We start from the raw sequence: 16,490 nt of genomic DNA, 5'->3' as shown, positions 1-16,490 counted from the left end.
GGCTGCTGTTGGGGTGCATGCACCAAGAGGGGTGAACAGAGCACTGCAGGTTCGAAGTTCTGTACGGATATCATCTAATAAATCCTCAAAGTCCCATGATGTAAGGCAATGCGTAGACCTGAATTTCCATAGTTTTAAAAGGTCTGAAGTATAATTCTACTGCAACGCGTTCCCCCACCAGACCCATCAGTGAATTCTCGTGAAGGGCATTTGGAAGTTTAGGGCCAAAATCCTCAACTAGTGTAAATTGCTGAAGTCATTCAGTTTGTTTTATAATAAATTATTCTGCTTCCCTCCAGACTTTCAGGTTCTGGCCCTTTTATGAGCTAAACATTTCAGAGAACTAATTCAACGTAAGTAGTGAGGGCTGCTCCTCCGCACAGCACCCTCTGGGCCCAGAGCTGAGCAGGGAAGAGCCTACTTTGGGGGCACTAGTACCCATGCAGTGACTTTTTCCTCCTCTGTCCACTCCCATTTGTGTTGCATTTGGGAAAGGAGGGAAGACACTGCAAGAGGGAGCCAGCCAAAGACTCACGCCAACAGGAGAAGCTGTTAGAAGGAGCCGCACAGTGAGTGCTGGGCTACTTCCACAGTTTTGACGCTGGTCGTTCTCTGCCCTGTACTGATTGGCTGTTTGCCCCAACCTCTCCTGCCCCCTCCTATGGTCTGGTCACCTCAGCCTCACTCCATCTGCCTTCCACGTTCCTCAATTTCATCTCCCCTGCCCCTTCCCCCTCTCTTCAATGACTCCTCTCTTTATCTATCTGTTTAGTTAACCCCCCAAATACCTAAACACCACCCAAAGTTACACCCATAATCACCACCTCTCCCCCCACACAAATTGTGGCACTAACATGTCATTTGCACCCCATCACTCTGTTCCCTCTGTTTTGTGTTCTATCCCTTTCCCCCGCTGTTTGTCTGTCTGGTCTATTTAGGTTGTATGCTCTCCAGAGCTGGGACTGTTTAGTACATAGGCATGACCATAATACAGACAGTAAATTTTTAAACTTCTCCCCTTAAACTACTTGTTTAAGAAAACAGAATTTTGTTTTGTTTCTTAATGTGGAGACAACACTTAATGTTTGATAGCAGAATACGCAAGTTACTTATTTGTGCAGTACTGTAAATGAAAGGCTTTCAGTCTTTAGCATTCATGAGGATGATTTCTGACAAACTGGTTCAAAACTTTCATAATTCACACGCTACATCTAAAAATGGGATTCATAGATTGGTTTTGACGAGCATTTCTCTGCAATGCCTCTCCACAGACTTGAGTGGAGTTTGTAGTCAGGACACAGGTGAGATTCCCTTTCTCTGTTTTTATTTTATGTAAAGTAAGTAACTAGGTCATTACTTGTTGCCTCCACCTTTGCTGAAATCCTCATCCATGTCTCAACTCGCTCTTGTCCTCACTATAGCAACTTCCTTCTCATGTCCCCTTGGGTGTAGTAAGCTGCTGCCTACTTTTACAGGCAAAAAGCTGTGACACCATGGCTCCATTCTCAGACTGTTCCACTGGCCCCCATTCACCTCATGCTTCAGTTCAAAGCTGCCTTCCATTTACTTATTCCAGTCTACATCACTGACTTGTCTCTCCCTTCTTCCTTCCCCACTCAATCCACGAGCTCACCAATGGCTTTGCTACAGTCTTGCCACACTTTGTGTGAAAGACTTCTCTTCTGTGCTCCTGACATTGGGAAGAGACTTCTTGGGCCACATCCTTAGTGGCATAAACTGGCATTGCTCCGTTCACTTCAACTGAGAGATGCCAATTTACACCACCTGACAATCTGACCCTCTACCAGTCTCACTAAGTCTCTCTCTTTTTTCAAATCCCAACTGAAGCCTTTATCTTTTCTCCCTAGTCTATATCTCACATTTTCTCTCAATCTGCTACAATTTGTTTAATGTTCTTTATTAAGAACCCCTGTGAAGCATTTTGGTGAATATGTACTTCAAAGGTCTTGCATACCATACAGGCTAAACTTTGTAAACCATGATCATGTTCTGTAAATGTAATTACATGAGTTTATACTGGCTGAGGTTCTGGCCTCATCTATGTACCAGTGTGAGACTTTACAATGAGATGGGTCCTAAACATGTGCAGATTTTCACACCCATGCATAAAATTTGTTGCCTGTGTCTGCTCTGCTTCTGCTAAAGGGACATTCAACCAGTTTATTTGTAAAGGTGGTGGTGACTGTTAAGCTTTATAAATAGATTTTTCTTTTCTGAAACTTGTTTTTAGTAACTGTAGCCGAAGACAGCAGCTTTGTGCTAGTGCATGAGAACCAGGTGATGCTCATTGACTTGACTTTGGTTTAATTACTCCAGTTGCATAGTCCAAATATGCAAAAAGCAAAGATAATGATGATCATAAATTAGCTTGTTGAACTTAATTCAACTTAAATGTAAGGTCTTGTTAGAAAGGCTCTAATTCTGTACTGAGGGTGTCTTGGAGTCTGAGTCTGTAAATATACAGTAACTTTATTTAATTCCATGGGTTTCAATCGAACTACTCATGTGTAGTTAACTTCTTTCTCATGTGTGTTTTTAGAATCAGGCCTAAGACACCAACCCTTTCAAGTTATCTGCTTCTCTTTTTAGTTAAATAAATGTTCTCTTGTGACATATAATAGCATTCAAAGTAGTTACCAGTTCCCTAGCTCATTGTATAAAGGTTAGGATGTGTGGTGAGTTCTGAAAAATGAACCCCCAATTCCTGTGAGATTTAGCCTTATGATGTGGCTATGCAACACTTAACTACTGTGACTGGCACCTGAATACCCTAAATTCTGTGCAAGTTTTTGAGAATGTGGGTTAAGCACCAAGTTACCTTTTGTAAGCAGTAGCACCTTAAATTTGTAAATATTTAACATTCTTTCAACTATAATTTTGCTTTTTGTATTTTACTCACTTTGGGCAATAGAACTACAAGAGACTTTAAATGGACGAACTACTCTTTAAAAATGTCCTTTCATGTTGGATTTTGTAAATATTTTTTCAAAACCTATACTATGCCTAAAGATCTTTGAGTCCCTTAAAAAACCCCTCCCCTATTAAGATCAATTTCAGCTGAGTCTTCAAGAAACTACTCACAAGCTAAACTACTCCAAAATATATCTTTGGCTGTTCTGGTTTTCTTTTTAGCAGCTGCACCATCAGTTGAGTATGCGATGGGAAGACTCTTGACAAAAGCCATTTGTATGTGACAAATGGCTTTTAAATCCATAGGAGAAACTAACTGTAGAATCTGGTCCAAGAGTTTTAATACTTGGTATGGTTCTTATTGGTCCAAAATTTTTTATGCATTTAGGAGTTACTCTTTACAAAGACTTATCATGCAATTATCCCACGAGACACCTTGTTACATATAGTATTTTAACCTCCATTACAACTCTCTACACCAGCACAGGTCAGCTGGGATACGTATAACACCAAAAAGGAACAGCTCTCTACTGTGCCAGCTAAAGGAGTAACTATTGGCTGGTAGCATTAGTAAGCTTTTTTAACCTTTATGCAGAGAAGACATCAGTTGCAGACAGAACACTTTTAGCCAGGGCTAGTGTAGATTAACTAGTACTTTAGGGACAAGAGCAAACACAATGGAAATAAACTGTAGCATTAATGATCACCTAGGATAATTATCAAGCTTCTTGTCTGGCGTTATCAAACTTACTAAGTGTCGTATCTTGCCTTGTCACCTATTTTGAAAAACTTGGTCACAGTACTTGTAGTGATACTGCTGACTGCTCACCTTGTTGAATTGGAGAATAGGCATTAGTGAGAAAACGAAAATGCCCTTTGTTGTACCAGCAGATCAGGGACATGTTTCCCTTCATCTTTATTCTGTATTGCCCTCTGGACTGAGGAGCATCTGGGTTATGCAGCATTGATGGAGGTAGGCCTGTGCAGTCACTTTTCCTGGAACTCAGCAACCCGCAGCAATAAATTTCTGCACATGAAAGAGAATAAATTCTCATCAGCATACAATCCTATAGGTTTAGACAGAAATGACAGTGGGGCTGTCTGACCTATTTGACTGGAGGAAGAACTGGTCCTAAAACTAAGCCAGTAGATACACAGGTTGGCCAATGGCCGAGGATTTCCCTGTGATATCCAGGACCACTCTTTCTTTTCAGGCTCCAGGAAGAAATGCATTCATACACAAGTCCAGAGAGCTGGTTCTCCAGGTGATTAATATGATACACAGGGGTTTAATTAAAACGAAACTAAAAGGGAGAATATAGACTGAGTAGCTGAACTTCCCAACAGTGAGATCTATTAAGTTGTGAAATCTCCTCTCAGGGAGGAGGTCACATTGCTTGGGGCATTTAGCATTAGACTGGACAAAGTAGTGGAAGACGTGCTCTCTTCCATGTTTAACGATGCTGACAAATTGGAAAAAAGGCTCTGGCCTCCTTAAGTTGTCCGAAATGACCCCCATGGTGCCTTTAATCCTAGTGGCTGACAGCTTTTGGTGCTAGCACATGACAATTTCCTAGCAGTACAATCTTGTCAACGCTCATCAATTCTACCCTCCTTCAACCATGACAAAGGGACTAATGAGTAAATTCATATGTTGTGAAACCCAGACACACGTCTCACTCTAGCAATCAATGCAGCTACGTGAGAATAACCAAATCATTTAATGCGCATTAATAACAACAGTGCCTGACTTGTGTTGAGTATGTGATAAGAAAAATATCAGAGGGTTAAATCTTCCATTCATCTGATTAATGTAAAGAGCATATAGTAATAGAATTTCTTGCTATCAGAAGAGAGAAACTCTGCACAGGAAATTTAGTCAAAGAAATCCCCAAATCAAACAGCTGATTAACTGGATTAAAGGATCAAATCTAGCTTTGGTCAAGAGTCAAATCTTTCAGTATTGAGATACTCTATAATCTGAAGCAATGTCCTCTTCCTGATCTGAGCTTTACAAAATCCAGGAAATCTTAAATCCAAATCTCCTCACTGTCTCTCTAGGCTTTGTTTTGTCTATATGGAGGGAATCGGAGTACACACATCTGTGTGTATATTATACTTAGACTGATCCACTTAGGTTTGTGTATTCCACTTAAACTACAGCAGCCCAAAGCTGCTATTTCAGGTAAAACAAACTAGGTCTGTCAACTGAGAACACTGACCTAAATTTTAGAGTCTAATATCTACTTATTGAACTATCCTCCTTCAGCAAATAAAGAATATTAAAAATCAGATCACTTGATCAAGCGGAATAGAGGCTGTTACATACTATGCATGCATCTGATGAAGTGAGCTGTAGCTCACAAAAGCTTATGCTCAAATAAAGTGGTTAGTCTCTAAGGTGCCACAAGTCCTCCTTTTCTTTTTGCGGATACAGACTACTCTGCTGTACTCTGAAACCTGTCTTCTGCCTTTGTTCTGGTATTCTGTATGCTCTTTGGAGCAGTGGCAGTCTTTCATGGGGGGAGGGGGTTCTGTTTGTATAGCACCTAGTGCGGTGGGGTCCTGGTCCTTCACTAGGGCTCATAGGTGCTATGGTAATACAAAATAATCAACAGTGCTCATGAATTGATTGAAAGAGCAGCAAACAATTGGCAACTGGTTCTTGAGATTTCCCAAACAGTGCTTTATAAAACCAGAAAAACACAGGCTGGGAGACCACAGAAATATAATTTTTTTAAAAAAATTACAGCTGTATTACATTTTTACATAAAAATATAATTGTTCCTGTTGCCCCAATAGTAAGAATGGAGCCGTGGCTCTTCGATTAGAAGACATGAGCTTTTTAAATGTCAGAATGGAAAACCAACACATCAACTGAGCTATCTGATTTTAGGGGAGGAGCTGTCTAACGGATCCTATGTGGTCTGCCAGTTCTGATCTCTCAACCACTGGACTTTCAAATAATAGAAATGGCTGGAAGGGATTTGAAGAGAGAGATCTCTGCACTGAGGTGGGACAATGGTACATATGATATACATAAAATATGTGCTAAAAATCCTCTTGCTACCACCATCTCTGAAACTTTCTTTAACAAGTCTGTGACCACCTAGGATTTTAGTTGTCACTATGTGCCATTGAGAGTGTCACTGCAGCAGCAGGATTAGAACGCTGATCCTCCTGCTCCAAAAGCACAATCCCTTAACCGAGAGAAGAATTTCCTTTAGCTGTTACAATATAGGGTCTATTTTCAGAGTAACAGCCGTGTTAGTCTGTATTCGCAAAAAGAAAAGGAGTACTTGTGGCACCTTAGAGACTAACCAATTTATTTGAGCATGAGCTTTCGATTTAGAACAACGCTTCCTCAGCTCTCGTCCCCTAACCCCCCTACTCTACTTGCGCTATATTGATGACATCTTCATCATCTGGACCCATGGAAAAGAAGCCCTTGAGGAATTCCACCATGATTTCAACAATTTCCATCCCACCACCAACCTCAGCCTGGTCCAGTCCACACAAGAGATCCACTTCCTGGACACTACAGTGCTAATAAACGATGGTCACATAAACACCACCCTATACTGGAAACCTACTGACCGCTATTCCTACCTACATGCCTCCAGCTTTCACCCTGACCACACCACATGATCCATCGTCTACAGCCAAGCTCTGCGATACAACCGCATTTGCTCCAACCCCTCAGACAGAGACAGACACCTACAAGATCTCTATCAAGCATTCTTACAACTACAGTACCCACCTGCGGAAGTGAAGAAACAGACTGATAGAGCCAGAAGACTTCCCAGAAGTCACCTACTACAGGACAGGCCGAACAAAGAAAATAACAGAACGCCACTAGCCGTCACCTTCAGCCCCCAACTAAAACCCCTCCAACGCATTATTAAGGATCTACAACCTATCCTGAAGGATGACCCAACACTCTCACAAATCTTGGGAGACAGGCCAGTCCTTGCCTACAGACAGCCCCCCAACCTGAAGCAAATATTCACCAGCAACCACATACCACACAACAGAACCACTAACCCAGGAACCTATCCTTGCAACAAAGCCCGTTGCCAACTGTGCCCACATATCTATTCAGGAGACACCATCACAGGGCCTAATAATATCAGCCACACTATCAGAGGCTCGTTCACCTGCACATCCACCAATGTGATATATGCCATCATGTGCCAGCAATGCCCCTCTGCCATGTACATTGGTCAAACTGGACAGTCTCTACGTAAAAGAATAAATGGACACAACTCAGATGTCAAGAATTATAACATTCATAAACCAGTCGGAGAACACACCAATCTCTCTGGTCACGTGATTACAGACATGAAAGTCGCTATTTTACAACAAAAAAACTTCAAATCCAGACTCCAGCGAGAAACTGCTGAATTGGAATTCATTTGCAAATTGGATACAATTAACTTAGGCTTGAATAGAGACTGGGAGTGGCTTAGTCATTATGCAAGGTAGCCTATTTCCCCTTTTTTTCCTACCCCCACCCCCACCCAGACGTTCTTGTTAAACCCTGGATTTGTGCTGGAAATGGCCCACCTTGATTATCATACACAATGTAAGGAGAGTGGTCACTTTGGATAACCTATTACCAGCAGGAGAGTGGGGTGGGAGGAGGTATTTTTTCATGCTTTGTGTGTATATAATAAGATTTTCTAAACTTTCCACAGTATGCATCCGATGAAGTGAGCTGTAGCTCACGAAAGCTTATGCTCAAATAAATTGGTTAGTCTCTAAGGTGCCACAAGTACTCCTTTTCTTTTTGCGAATTTAGGGTCTATGACTCACTGAATGGCCATTTTAATTCTCTTCAGCAGAGGGCAGTAGTACACAGCCGCTCGAGCCAGTACATTACTGTTCTTAGGATTGCTGAGGTCTGAGGGAGGTAATTAAGTGCAGCCTTTTCTTAAGCTCACGTAAGCTTGCAAAAGACTCAAGCAGCTGTTTTGCTCTTTTCACAAGAGAATGGGAACCATCTTGCACATCTCTCAGGAAAAAATAATGAAGCACCTCCTTACATAACACAAAGTGGTGACAAATATGGTAGCTACAGATTTACTATCACCACTTGCAGAGGATGGCATATGTAATTTGTGAAGGTTTTTAAAAGCTGTAATTAAAACAACCAGTTGCTATGGTAATAGCAGCAATAAAAATTAAGCCCATCTGGTACAATGGTGTGGTCCAAAATTAATTAAATGCTTAACATGTTTTATTAAAGTCCAGAAGAAAATGAAGTTTTACAGAATTCAAAAGAAGTCTGATTGAATGGGCCCTAGTCCTGCTCTCATAAGTAGGGCCCTACCAATTTCACTGCTGTGAAAAAACATGTCACAGATTGTGAAATAAGGCTTTCCCTGTGAAATCTGACCTCCCCCTTGCTGCAAGTCCCCGCCGGGCTGGGGAGGGACAGAACTTGTCCTTCCCCTGCATGGCCGCTCTCGGGAGTAGATCAGACCCACCTCCAAGTGCCTCCCCCTGCTACAGGGCAGCAGCTCTGGAGGTTCCTGCTGCTGAAAGTGCCCGAGCCAGGAGCCTCCTAACTGTGAGTCTCCACTGGCCCGGAGGGGGGGATGGGACTTGTCCTTCCCCTGCAGGGCTCCTGTGGGGGAGAAATGGGGCAGATCAGACCCACCACTAGGTACCTTTTGAGTTGGGACTGCCACAGTTACAACGTTGTGAAATTTCAGATGTAAACAGCTGAAAACTTGAAATTGATCAATTTAAAAACACTCTGTCAAATTGATCAAAATGGACTGTGAGTTTGGTAGGGCCCTACTCATAAGTTAATGGTAACATTCTTTCTTCAGACGGAAATGTAAGAGGGCTTCATCAGGGATGCTGAAACAATTTTTATAGTGGGGGTGCTGAGAGCCATTGAACCCAACTGTAAACCCTCACTATGATGGAAACCACTTCAAACCAGGGGATGCGGCAACACCCTCAGCACCCCTAGTTCCAGCACGTATGGGCTTCATTCATACAGGGCCCATTCCAACTGTCATATCTATTTCAAACTAAAAAAGCAGCCCACAAAGTCTGTGCTTAGATGGGGAATCTCAAGCAGCTCAGTGGTTCAGCTCACAAACAGAGGCATCTAAACTTCATGAGTGAGCTTGAATCTCACCAGGGCAGGCTCTCATATAACATTTCTGGTATTTCTACTTCCAGTCACACCTGAAACGCCTCGCAGAATTGCATTTCCTGTGCCATTTCAGTGCCTGGTTCCTTTTCTACTTGGAAACCAGAAAATTATACATCTACCTTTATGACCATGGAGCATAAAATAGACTTACATCAAGTTCTTTTATAGAAACGGTCAGAGAGACGTTCTTATTTTTCAGAAGACGCCCATGGTGGAAACCTAATGAGTTCTTGGGAACTGAGTGTTGCAGACATCCTTTTATATTTCCAGAAACACTTTGTGGTGGTACAATTAAGGTTATTACTAATTTCAGAACAGTAATATTGTAGTTGTGAAACAGAGAGAGGGGAGGTAATTTTATAGTGAAGGCTCCACAAAAGCCTTGACCAAAGATTTCCAAAAGTGAACAGTGGTTTCTTGATTGATTGGTGCCTATACTCTGGATTCCAATGGAAGGGACTCTTAAAGGCCCTGACTTTGAGGACAGGAGACGAGCACTTTCAGAAAAATCAGGCCCTTTTAAGGTGTCAGTTCAGGCACCCAACTACTAAGGTGCCTAATAACTAGTTTTGTTTTGTTTTTTTTTGTTAAAAAGTCTTGGTTCAAATCTTTCCCCACTTCCCATGTTAAAAAAACAACTATGAAAGCATTGCAAAGATGGATGAATAGAAATTCCTTTGACTCAAATATTTGTGAATTTTTTTTTCTCCACCTCTATTCATTCAGCTCTAGCCCAGGAACTGTAATTTCCCTAGAACAACAAAAGTTAATCCAATATGTTAGGAATGTGTCTTAATTTTGCAAGGTTGCTCTCATCCTCTATAGCGAAGCAGGTTCCTCAGGTTTTCTCATGAGGCTCTCATCCTTAGTTGCATTTTATCCTTGTGTGGCTTTAATTCCCCAGCTAGGCATTACTACTGGCTAACAGATCACTGATCAACCTGATGCCACTGTTCGGCCTGAATGCATGAAATTGGCACACACCAGGAGAATTGTTTTCTATGGGGGATGCTAGGCCTTCCACTGGCAAATCTCTGCTCTGCTCCAAATTCACAGCTAATGCTGCGGGATAACAGCAAGTGCTGACCATAGTACATTACCTTTGGCTCTGTGGGTAGGGTCGGAGTGCACAATCTCCTCCAGGGCTCTTGATTGACTTCACCACTGTTGTGACATGTCAAAGGTCTGATTTCCCTGAGTGTCCCATAAGCCTTCCAATTCAATATGCCGTGCCAAGCCAGTGAGCTAGCCTTTATCACCCAAAACATAAAAGCCAAATAACCCAATGTCCCTGTTTAACACAGTGCGTTGATGTCCCCACTGCAACCTGCTTTGTAAGGAGCACCCAAGCTACTTACCAAAAAGCTAGTAAATCTGCTCTGAGTCTCCCAAAATTAAATTCCCAATTCAATACCCAGGATCATTTCTGCTAGTGAATGGAATGCAGAGGAAGCAGTTGTCATGGATCACAAAATCGCATGGAGCCTCATAACAAAACATGAACCAGGAACTGAAAATGCTTCATAGGGTTTTCATTTTTGATCAGATAATGTACCTAACTTTGAATCTCTAGAAGGCATTTAGTGTGTCCGCTACCTGTTAACAGTTGGTAATCTGAGTTCTCTTCAGTGCAAGGCCCGTGAGTAGTTAACTACTGTAGCTAATCTGAGTTACCTGTGAGAGAGAGATACTGTGGTGGTTCAGTAGCCAGGATTCTTCTCTACTGCGATTCCAGAGACAAAATGGAGAATATTATCCCCTTCTTTCTCTTTCACAAATCTGTCAGCACAAAGGATCATTTTCCAAGTGTCTCAGTTTTAGGTCTAAGGATCTAGTAATCCCTTATTTCAACTGAAATGGCTTAAGTGTTTATCTACAAAGGAAATTCTTCTTGATGCTAGAAATTCAAATCTTGTTTACAAGGGAAGACCCTGGTGACTGGGGAACTAGTGGAAAAAGTTGCATCACTGGAAAAGAGTGGATGTTCACTAACTGTTTTAAAATCTTTGGGTTTGATTTTCAGAGTGGGAACATCTACGACTACAACTGCAGTCAATGGGAGCTGTGAATGCTCAGCACATCTGAAATTCAGCTCACTTGTACAACACCTATTTAACACCACGGATTAATGGGCACTTGGGTCTAACTCTAGTCTATACCTATGTCTGTACTGGTACATGGGCAAACCCTTCTAGTGTAGGTGCAGCTTGTATGGGCAAAGAGTGCTTTGCTATCAACTGTCTCTACCATAGGGCTTGTACATTAAAAAATAAAATGGCTCCCCAACTGACATTATACTGGCAAAAGTTTCTGGGGTAGACCTTGCCTTAGTTAAAGGCTCAGCACATCCCCCCCTCACCCACACCCCTTTCACAAGTAAGAACTCCCACACATATAGAAGACCCCCAAGAAGTCCTCCAGGAAAAAAACCCAGGAATAAACAGAGTCTAAATTCCTAAGGTAAAAGAGAAAAAAAATCAGAGCCCTCTATTCTCCCCCCCACTTTTTTTTTTAAGTAGCCTTCTTTCTACATGATGAAGACTCAAAGGAAAGCTCAAGATCAGCTTAAATAATCTCTGCAGGTCCCCTTGTAATGAACAGACTAAGTTACCCTCAGGATTTCTCATGGCTACGTGAGGAGATAAAGCCTCAATCAAAAACACTTCTGGGTTATTTGCTGACTTCTGGCAGCAGGATAGTCACAAGCCTGTCAGCATGAGCAGTCAGTGGATCAGCTGTCACAAACCTTGCTTCTCAAACTCTTCAAAAAGGTTCAGGCTGGTAATGCTAGGGCCAGTGAAGATGATGTAGTTTTTTCCTGATGCATTCTGACAAAGGCTCTTGGCCACCATACTGTGGAGTTGGGGCTTGTTCTTCAAAGCATCCAGTCCGTCAGCACCGCCTCCTTCTTTTAGATGGACATAAATCTTAATGAGCAAGTAGAAACAAGAAGACAAGGCAATGTGGTTAGAATGAGTCTGGCAGGAGCAATGCAGTTGCCAAACCCCTTGCTTGGCTTTCACTGGAGAGGAGTTGAAAAATAAAGGCAGTAGATACCTGTTTAAAATGTAACCCTTAATAACCTTTTATGACTGTTTGCCTTTAAATGACTTTGGAATAGCTGGGGCAGGTCTGGAATTTTCTGCTGGGGCAGCTATTGGGAAATACAGATCTATGCCTAAGATTAAGGGCTGCTTGAGGTTGCTGTTGCTATTATGTAGCTGGAAAAGCATTTGTCTGGCAGCAATAAACCATGACTCCTAAAGAAAACTGTATGTTGTGTTGATCCTACATAGACTTCATTGTTGTCAGTAAAGGGAGAACTTGGGACCTTCTGCTCCGAAAACACAGGCCTCTACCAGATGACCAGAAGGAATCTGTCTGCTGGCTTTACTGTAATGGCATTCAGCTGTATATTCTCTGGCAGCAGACACTAAAGGGTGACATGACCACGCTGATGCCAGCATGACACTTTCTCCAGTACAAGCCAGTGGTGTCCTTACATACCAACCCTACGTTCTACCTGGAATCTTCAGGGATCACTCTAAGCCCTGGTCTATACTGCGGGGAGGGAGGGGTCGATCTAAGTTACGCAACTTTAGCTACATGAATAACGTAGCTGAAGTCGACGTACTTAGATCTACTTACCATGGTGTCTTCACCACAGTGAGTCGACTGCTGCCGCTCCCCCATTGACTCCGCCTGTGCCTCTTGCAGCAGTGGAGTACAGGAGTTGACGGGAGAGCGCTTGGGGATCACAGAATCATAGAATATCAGGGTTGGAAGGGACCTCAGGAGGTCATCTAGTCCAACCCCCTGCTCAAAGCAGGACCAATCCCCAATTAAATCTAGTCTAGATGCGACAAATCGACCCCTGCTGGATCGATTGCTGCCCGCCGATCCAGTGGGTAGTGTAGACAGACATACCCTAACTCTCAGCATTTTTGTCCAGATCATGACTTAGAGACAACCCATCAAAACAGACTGAACAAGGGAAAAAGGGTGCATTAAACTGGCTTTAACAGTCTTAAGCATCTGGCTCCTTTCTAGCTGGCTACAATCCTTACAGATACTGTATTACGGATACAGCATCTTAAAGCTAACAGCTACCATTGTCCAGGCAATGTTCCTTCTGTCCTTCATAATACTTGGTCACCATCCACACAAGGCCATTTAAGTGGATATGCAATGGCAGGAATGGTTTGCCTCTAGTTAAATGAGTTGCTGATGACCTTAGTCCGATTTGCAAGTGGACAAGTATGTATAGCACAACTGGCCTGCTTGTTGAGAGGTGGAGGATTGAAATGGCACAGAGGCCAGACCAGTGCCTCACTCTGCAGATGGTCACTCTGGGAATGGTTATGACACGTTAGTTGGGCACTAGGGGAAAACTAACAATGGATGTAAGCTATCAGGCAGCAGCAGAGACAAAAAAAAATTTCAAATACTATACAGTGCCTGTATTGCATCTTAAAGATAGGCACATCTGGGCTGCAGGTCCCCACCCTCACCCCCTACTCCCTCATGGCCCGGGGCAGCCACTTACAGGTAGGAGGCAGTAAACACTGTTTACCTCTTCCCTGCCCTGGGCTGGGAGGGGGACAAACTTGCAAGCTCAGAGCCGGGGAAAGAAACTTCCTGAACTGCTACTGAAACCTGTCCTGGAGTGTAAGCTGCTGGAGCTGGAGCCCGAGCTCCTGCCTGCATGTTACACTCTGGAGGAGCAGCTCAGTTTTAAAGGGCCACAGCCTGCACCACGTGCCCACTGACACTGCAGTGCCCCAGGGTGCCTCACTCATCACCCTTGCAGCCAGGGAGCTAGAATCGGCTGCCTGTCCCCACCCTTACTCGCCAGGCAGCCCTGCAGAGCTGTGAGCCCTTGCTCTGTGCAGTTCACCCCGAGGAGCACCCCACAGTGTCTTGTTCAGAGTCATGAACAACCTCCATTCCCGAGGTGTCCGTAACTCTGAGGTCTTACAGTAAACAGGGGCCTTTGGTCTTGAAAGCTGTCACACCAGCACTTCCACCACTGCTAAACTTATATGGGCCATTTAGTTAATTCAAAAAAGCATATCTGGCAGAAATCAGTTCCCAGCAGACTCTGCTCAGCAGTGGAAAGCACAGGAAAGACACAGACTTTTCAAAGGTGGTGGTGATGAAACCAGGTGTGGCTATATTCAATGGGCTATTCATTTGTATCTGAGGTTGCAGGAAGATATAATTTGTGTTGTAAAAATTCTCAATGGAGTGTGTGGGGGAGAGGCAACATGGACCCCACAGCCAGCAGGGAAAAGGACCTTTAGCTGGGGATATATTTCAGAAGACTATAACGAGAGGGAGTGAACCTCTAGGTTACCTTTCACCCGAGGAGACCTGGAAAACCGGTGCCTTTGACTGTTTGGGGATCCTGGCTAAGAGGTAATCAGCTATTGCTGGAAAGGTACGATTGATGAGGAAGCTACTTTGAACAAAGTCTGTAGCTTGTTAAGTTAGGTCTCAGCCATTAGAAAGTATATTTTTACTATTGTTTGTTTGTTTAGCCATTTCTATCTTTATCCCTTCCATTTGGTATCACTTAACCTGTCCTTTTGTTAATACACTTGTTTTACTTTAAACCAAGTCAGTGCTATGTTTGAAGGAAGGGGTGTGTATACCCTAGTTAATAAACTGTAATGTACTGACTCTTTAAAAGAGCAGCAAACTTAATATCTTCTGCAAATGTACAGTGGCAGGGGCTGTGCATTGCAAAGATACATCTCTGAACAGTTCAGAGGCTGAAATTCACAGATTGTTACCTGCTAGGTGAGGTTTGGGCCAGGAAAGCCTTGAGGAGTTTTCTGGGGAGAAAGACAGACTAGTGTGGCAGGGAGCTGACACACACACCGTCTAATCACCAGCAAAGCTCACTCTTGCTGAGGCAGAGAGGTAACATGGCTGTGGGTACCCCAGCAGAATGTTACACCCATGCATTCCCATGGGAAACTACATTATCTTTGTGTGTCAATCTATTTCCAGAAGCAAGTCTAGTCTAAAGCACAGGCACTCTTACAAAGACCGTGGAAGTGATATTTCTCAAGTCTCTGGAAAATTCATTTTACTGTGTGACATTTTTCAGTAGCTATGGATCAGTTGCCATTGCAATTAACCACTGCAGTTTTTCATAGCACAGTCAGCTGCAGAGACTATAGTCCAACAGCCATCTCCATCTTGAGGAGCAGCCACCGGCTGTTAAGTGTCTGTTTCTGCAGCCATTGTACCCCTAGCTGCTGGAAGGGAGAAGGAGCTTCCTCTAGTCTTCCTTCTCCCACCAGAGTCTCCTGAGATTTGTTTGGGAAGTTGGTAGGCTCCACTTCTTTTCCTTTCTCCCAGTCTCTGCTATTTATATCCTCTTCCCTCATGAAAATCTCTGGTGCCTGCTTTAGTAAGCCGAGTAAACCTGGCATGACTCTTCTCAGTGAAACTGCTGCCCATATGGTTGTGAACAGCATCAGTAAAACTAAGAATCACATTACTTTCACTTTGCTGTTGCACAGGAAAACCATGAGCAGCAGCAGAGACACTGGAACTGGGTGAAGTCTCAGGAAAAAAGCACTGTCTTGGTTCATGTTTTGAAGGTTATTTTCCCAGCCCTGAGCTAGAAACAATTAAAATTTAAATTCTGCAGAAATTGCCTCCGAAAACTTCCCTCCCACTTGACAGTGATGAGTGGATTGTTTTTTTAAACTCTAGCTTAATTAACATTTGGAATACACTTTGAGATGCTCAGGTGAAGATGCTATAGAACTGCAAGCAGTGTTGTTAATGACCAAGGCTAATTGAAACTGAGAGAATCTTTTGGGAGGCTATGGAAAAAAGTTGCTGGAGCATTCTCTGAGTAAAAATGCACACAAATGAAACTGCCCAACTTCATGGGCTTTCTTTCTGATCTAAGAACTGAGCTTGAGAATATATTTAATGAGACTCCTTGCATTTGTGCATTCTAACTGCCAGTTATTAGAAAAAATATGACGCAAACAAGGCACTGCTTTAAAAAAAATCTAACAAACCTCTAAACAGAATTTAAGTTTGATGGAAAACTTTTTTTTTTTAGCTGCCTGATCAACAAATGGACAGACAGTTAACTCTCCTGTAACTTGGCCCTTGAAATATAAATTCACCCCATGTTTTTTTTCCCTCCCTCTTTCAAAGTAAAGCTGGTAAATCAATTACAGCTTAATGAGAGAGAAGCTTGTTCTATGAGATTTTTGTGTGATAGTGAAGTGATACAAATTCTTCAGTACACCTTCCCAATTTCCTTTAATACAGATTTTTTAAGGGTACTGGAAATAGTTCTTGTTTTTTAATATTATGAAGAGTTTGAGCCAATTGTATAGACCAGAGGTGGAAT

General features: G+C 42.8%; 1 protein-coding gene across 1 annotated transcript in view; it reads right to left on the bottom strand.

Moving 5' to 3' along the window:
* The window catches only part of PGBD5 (piggyBac transposable element derived 5), a 100,570-nt gene that overhangs the window by 18,255 nt on the left and 65,825 nt on the right, over positions 1 to 16,490 (bottom strand). Inside the window, exons 4-5 of the mRNA XM_073338036.2 lie at positions 11,850 to 12,030; positions 3,761 to 3,958 (exon numbers count right to left, since the gene is read on the bottom strand). Coding sequence (XP_073194137.1) covers positions 3,761 to 3,958; positions 11,850 to 12,030 — 379 coding nt within the window. The remainder of the gene's footprint in view (positions 1 to 3,760; positions 3,959 to 11,849; positions 12,031 to 16,490) is intronic.

This window comes from Lepidochelys kempii, chromosome 3 (genome assembly GCF_965140285.1).
Source record: "Lepidochelys kempii isolate rLepKem1 chromosome 3, rLepKem1.hap1, whole genome shotgun sequence".
Lineage (NCBI taxonomy): Eukaryota > Metazoa > Chordata > Testudines > Cheloniidae > Lepidochelys > Lepidochelys kempii.
The sequence above is the reverse complement of the archived record's forward strand: the minus strand, read 5'-3'. Positions and strand labels throughout refer to the sequence as shown.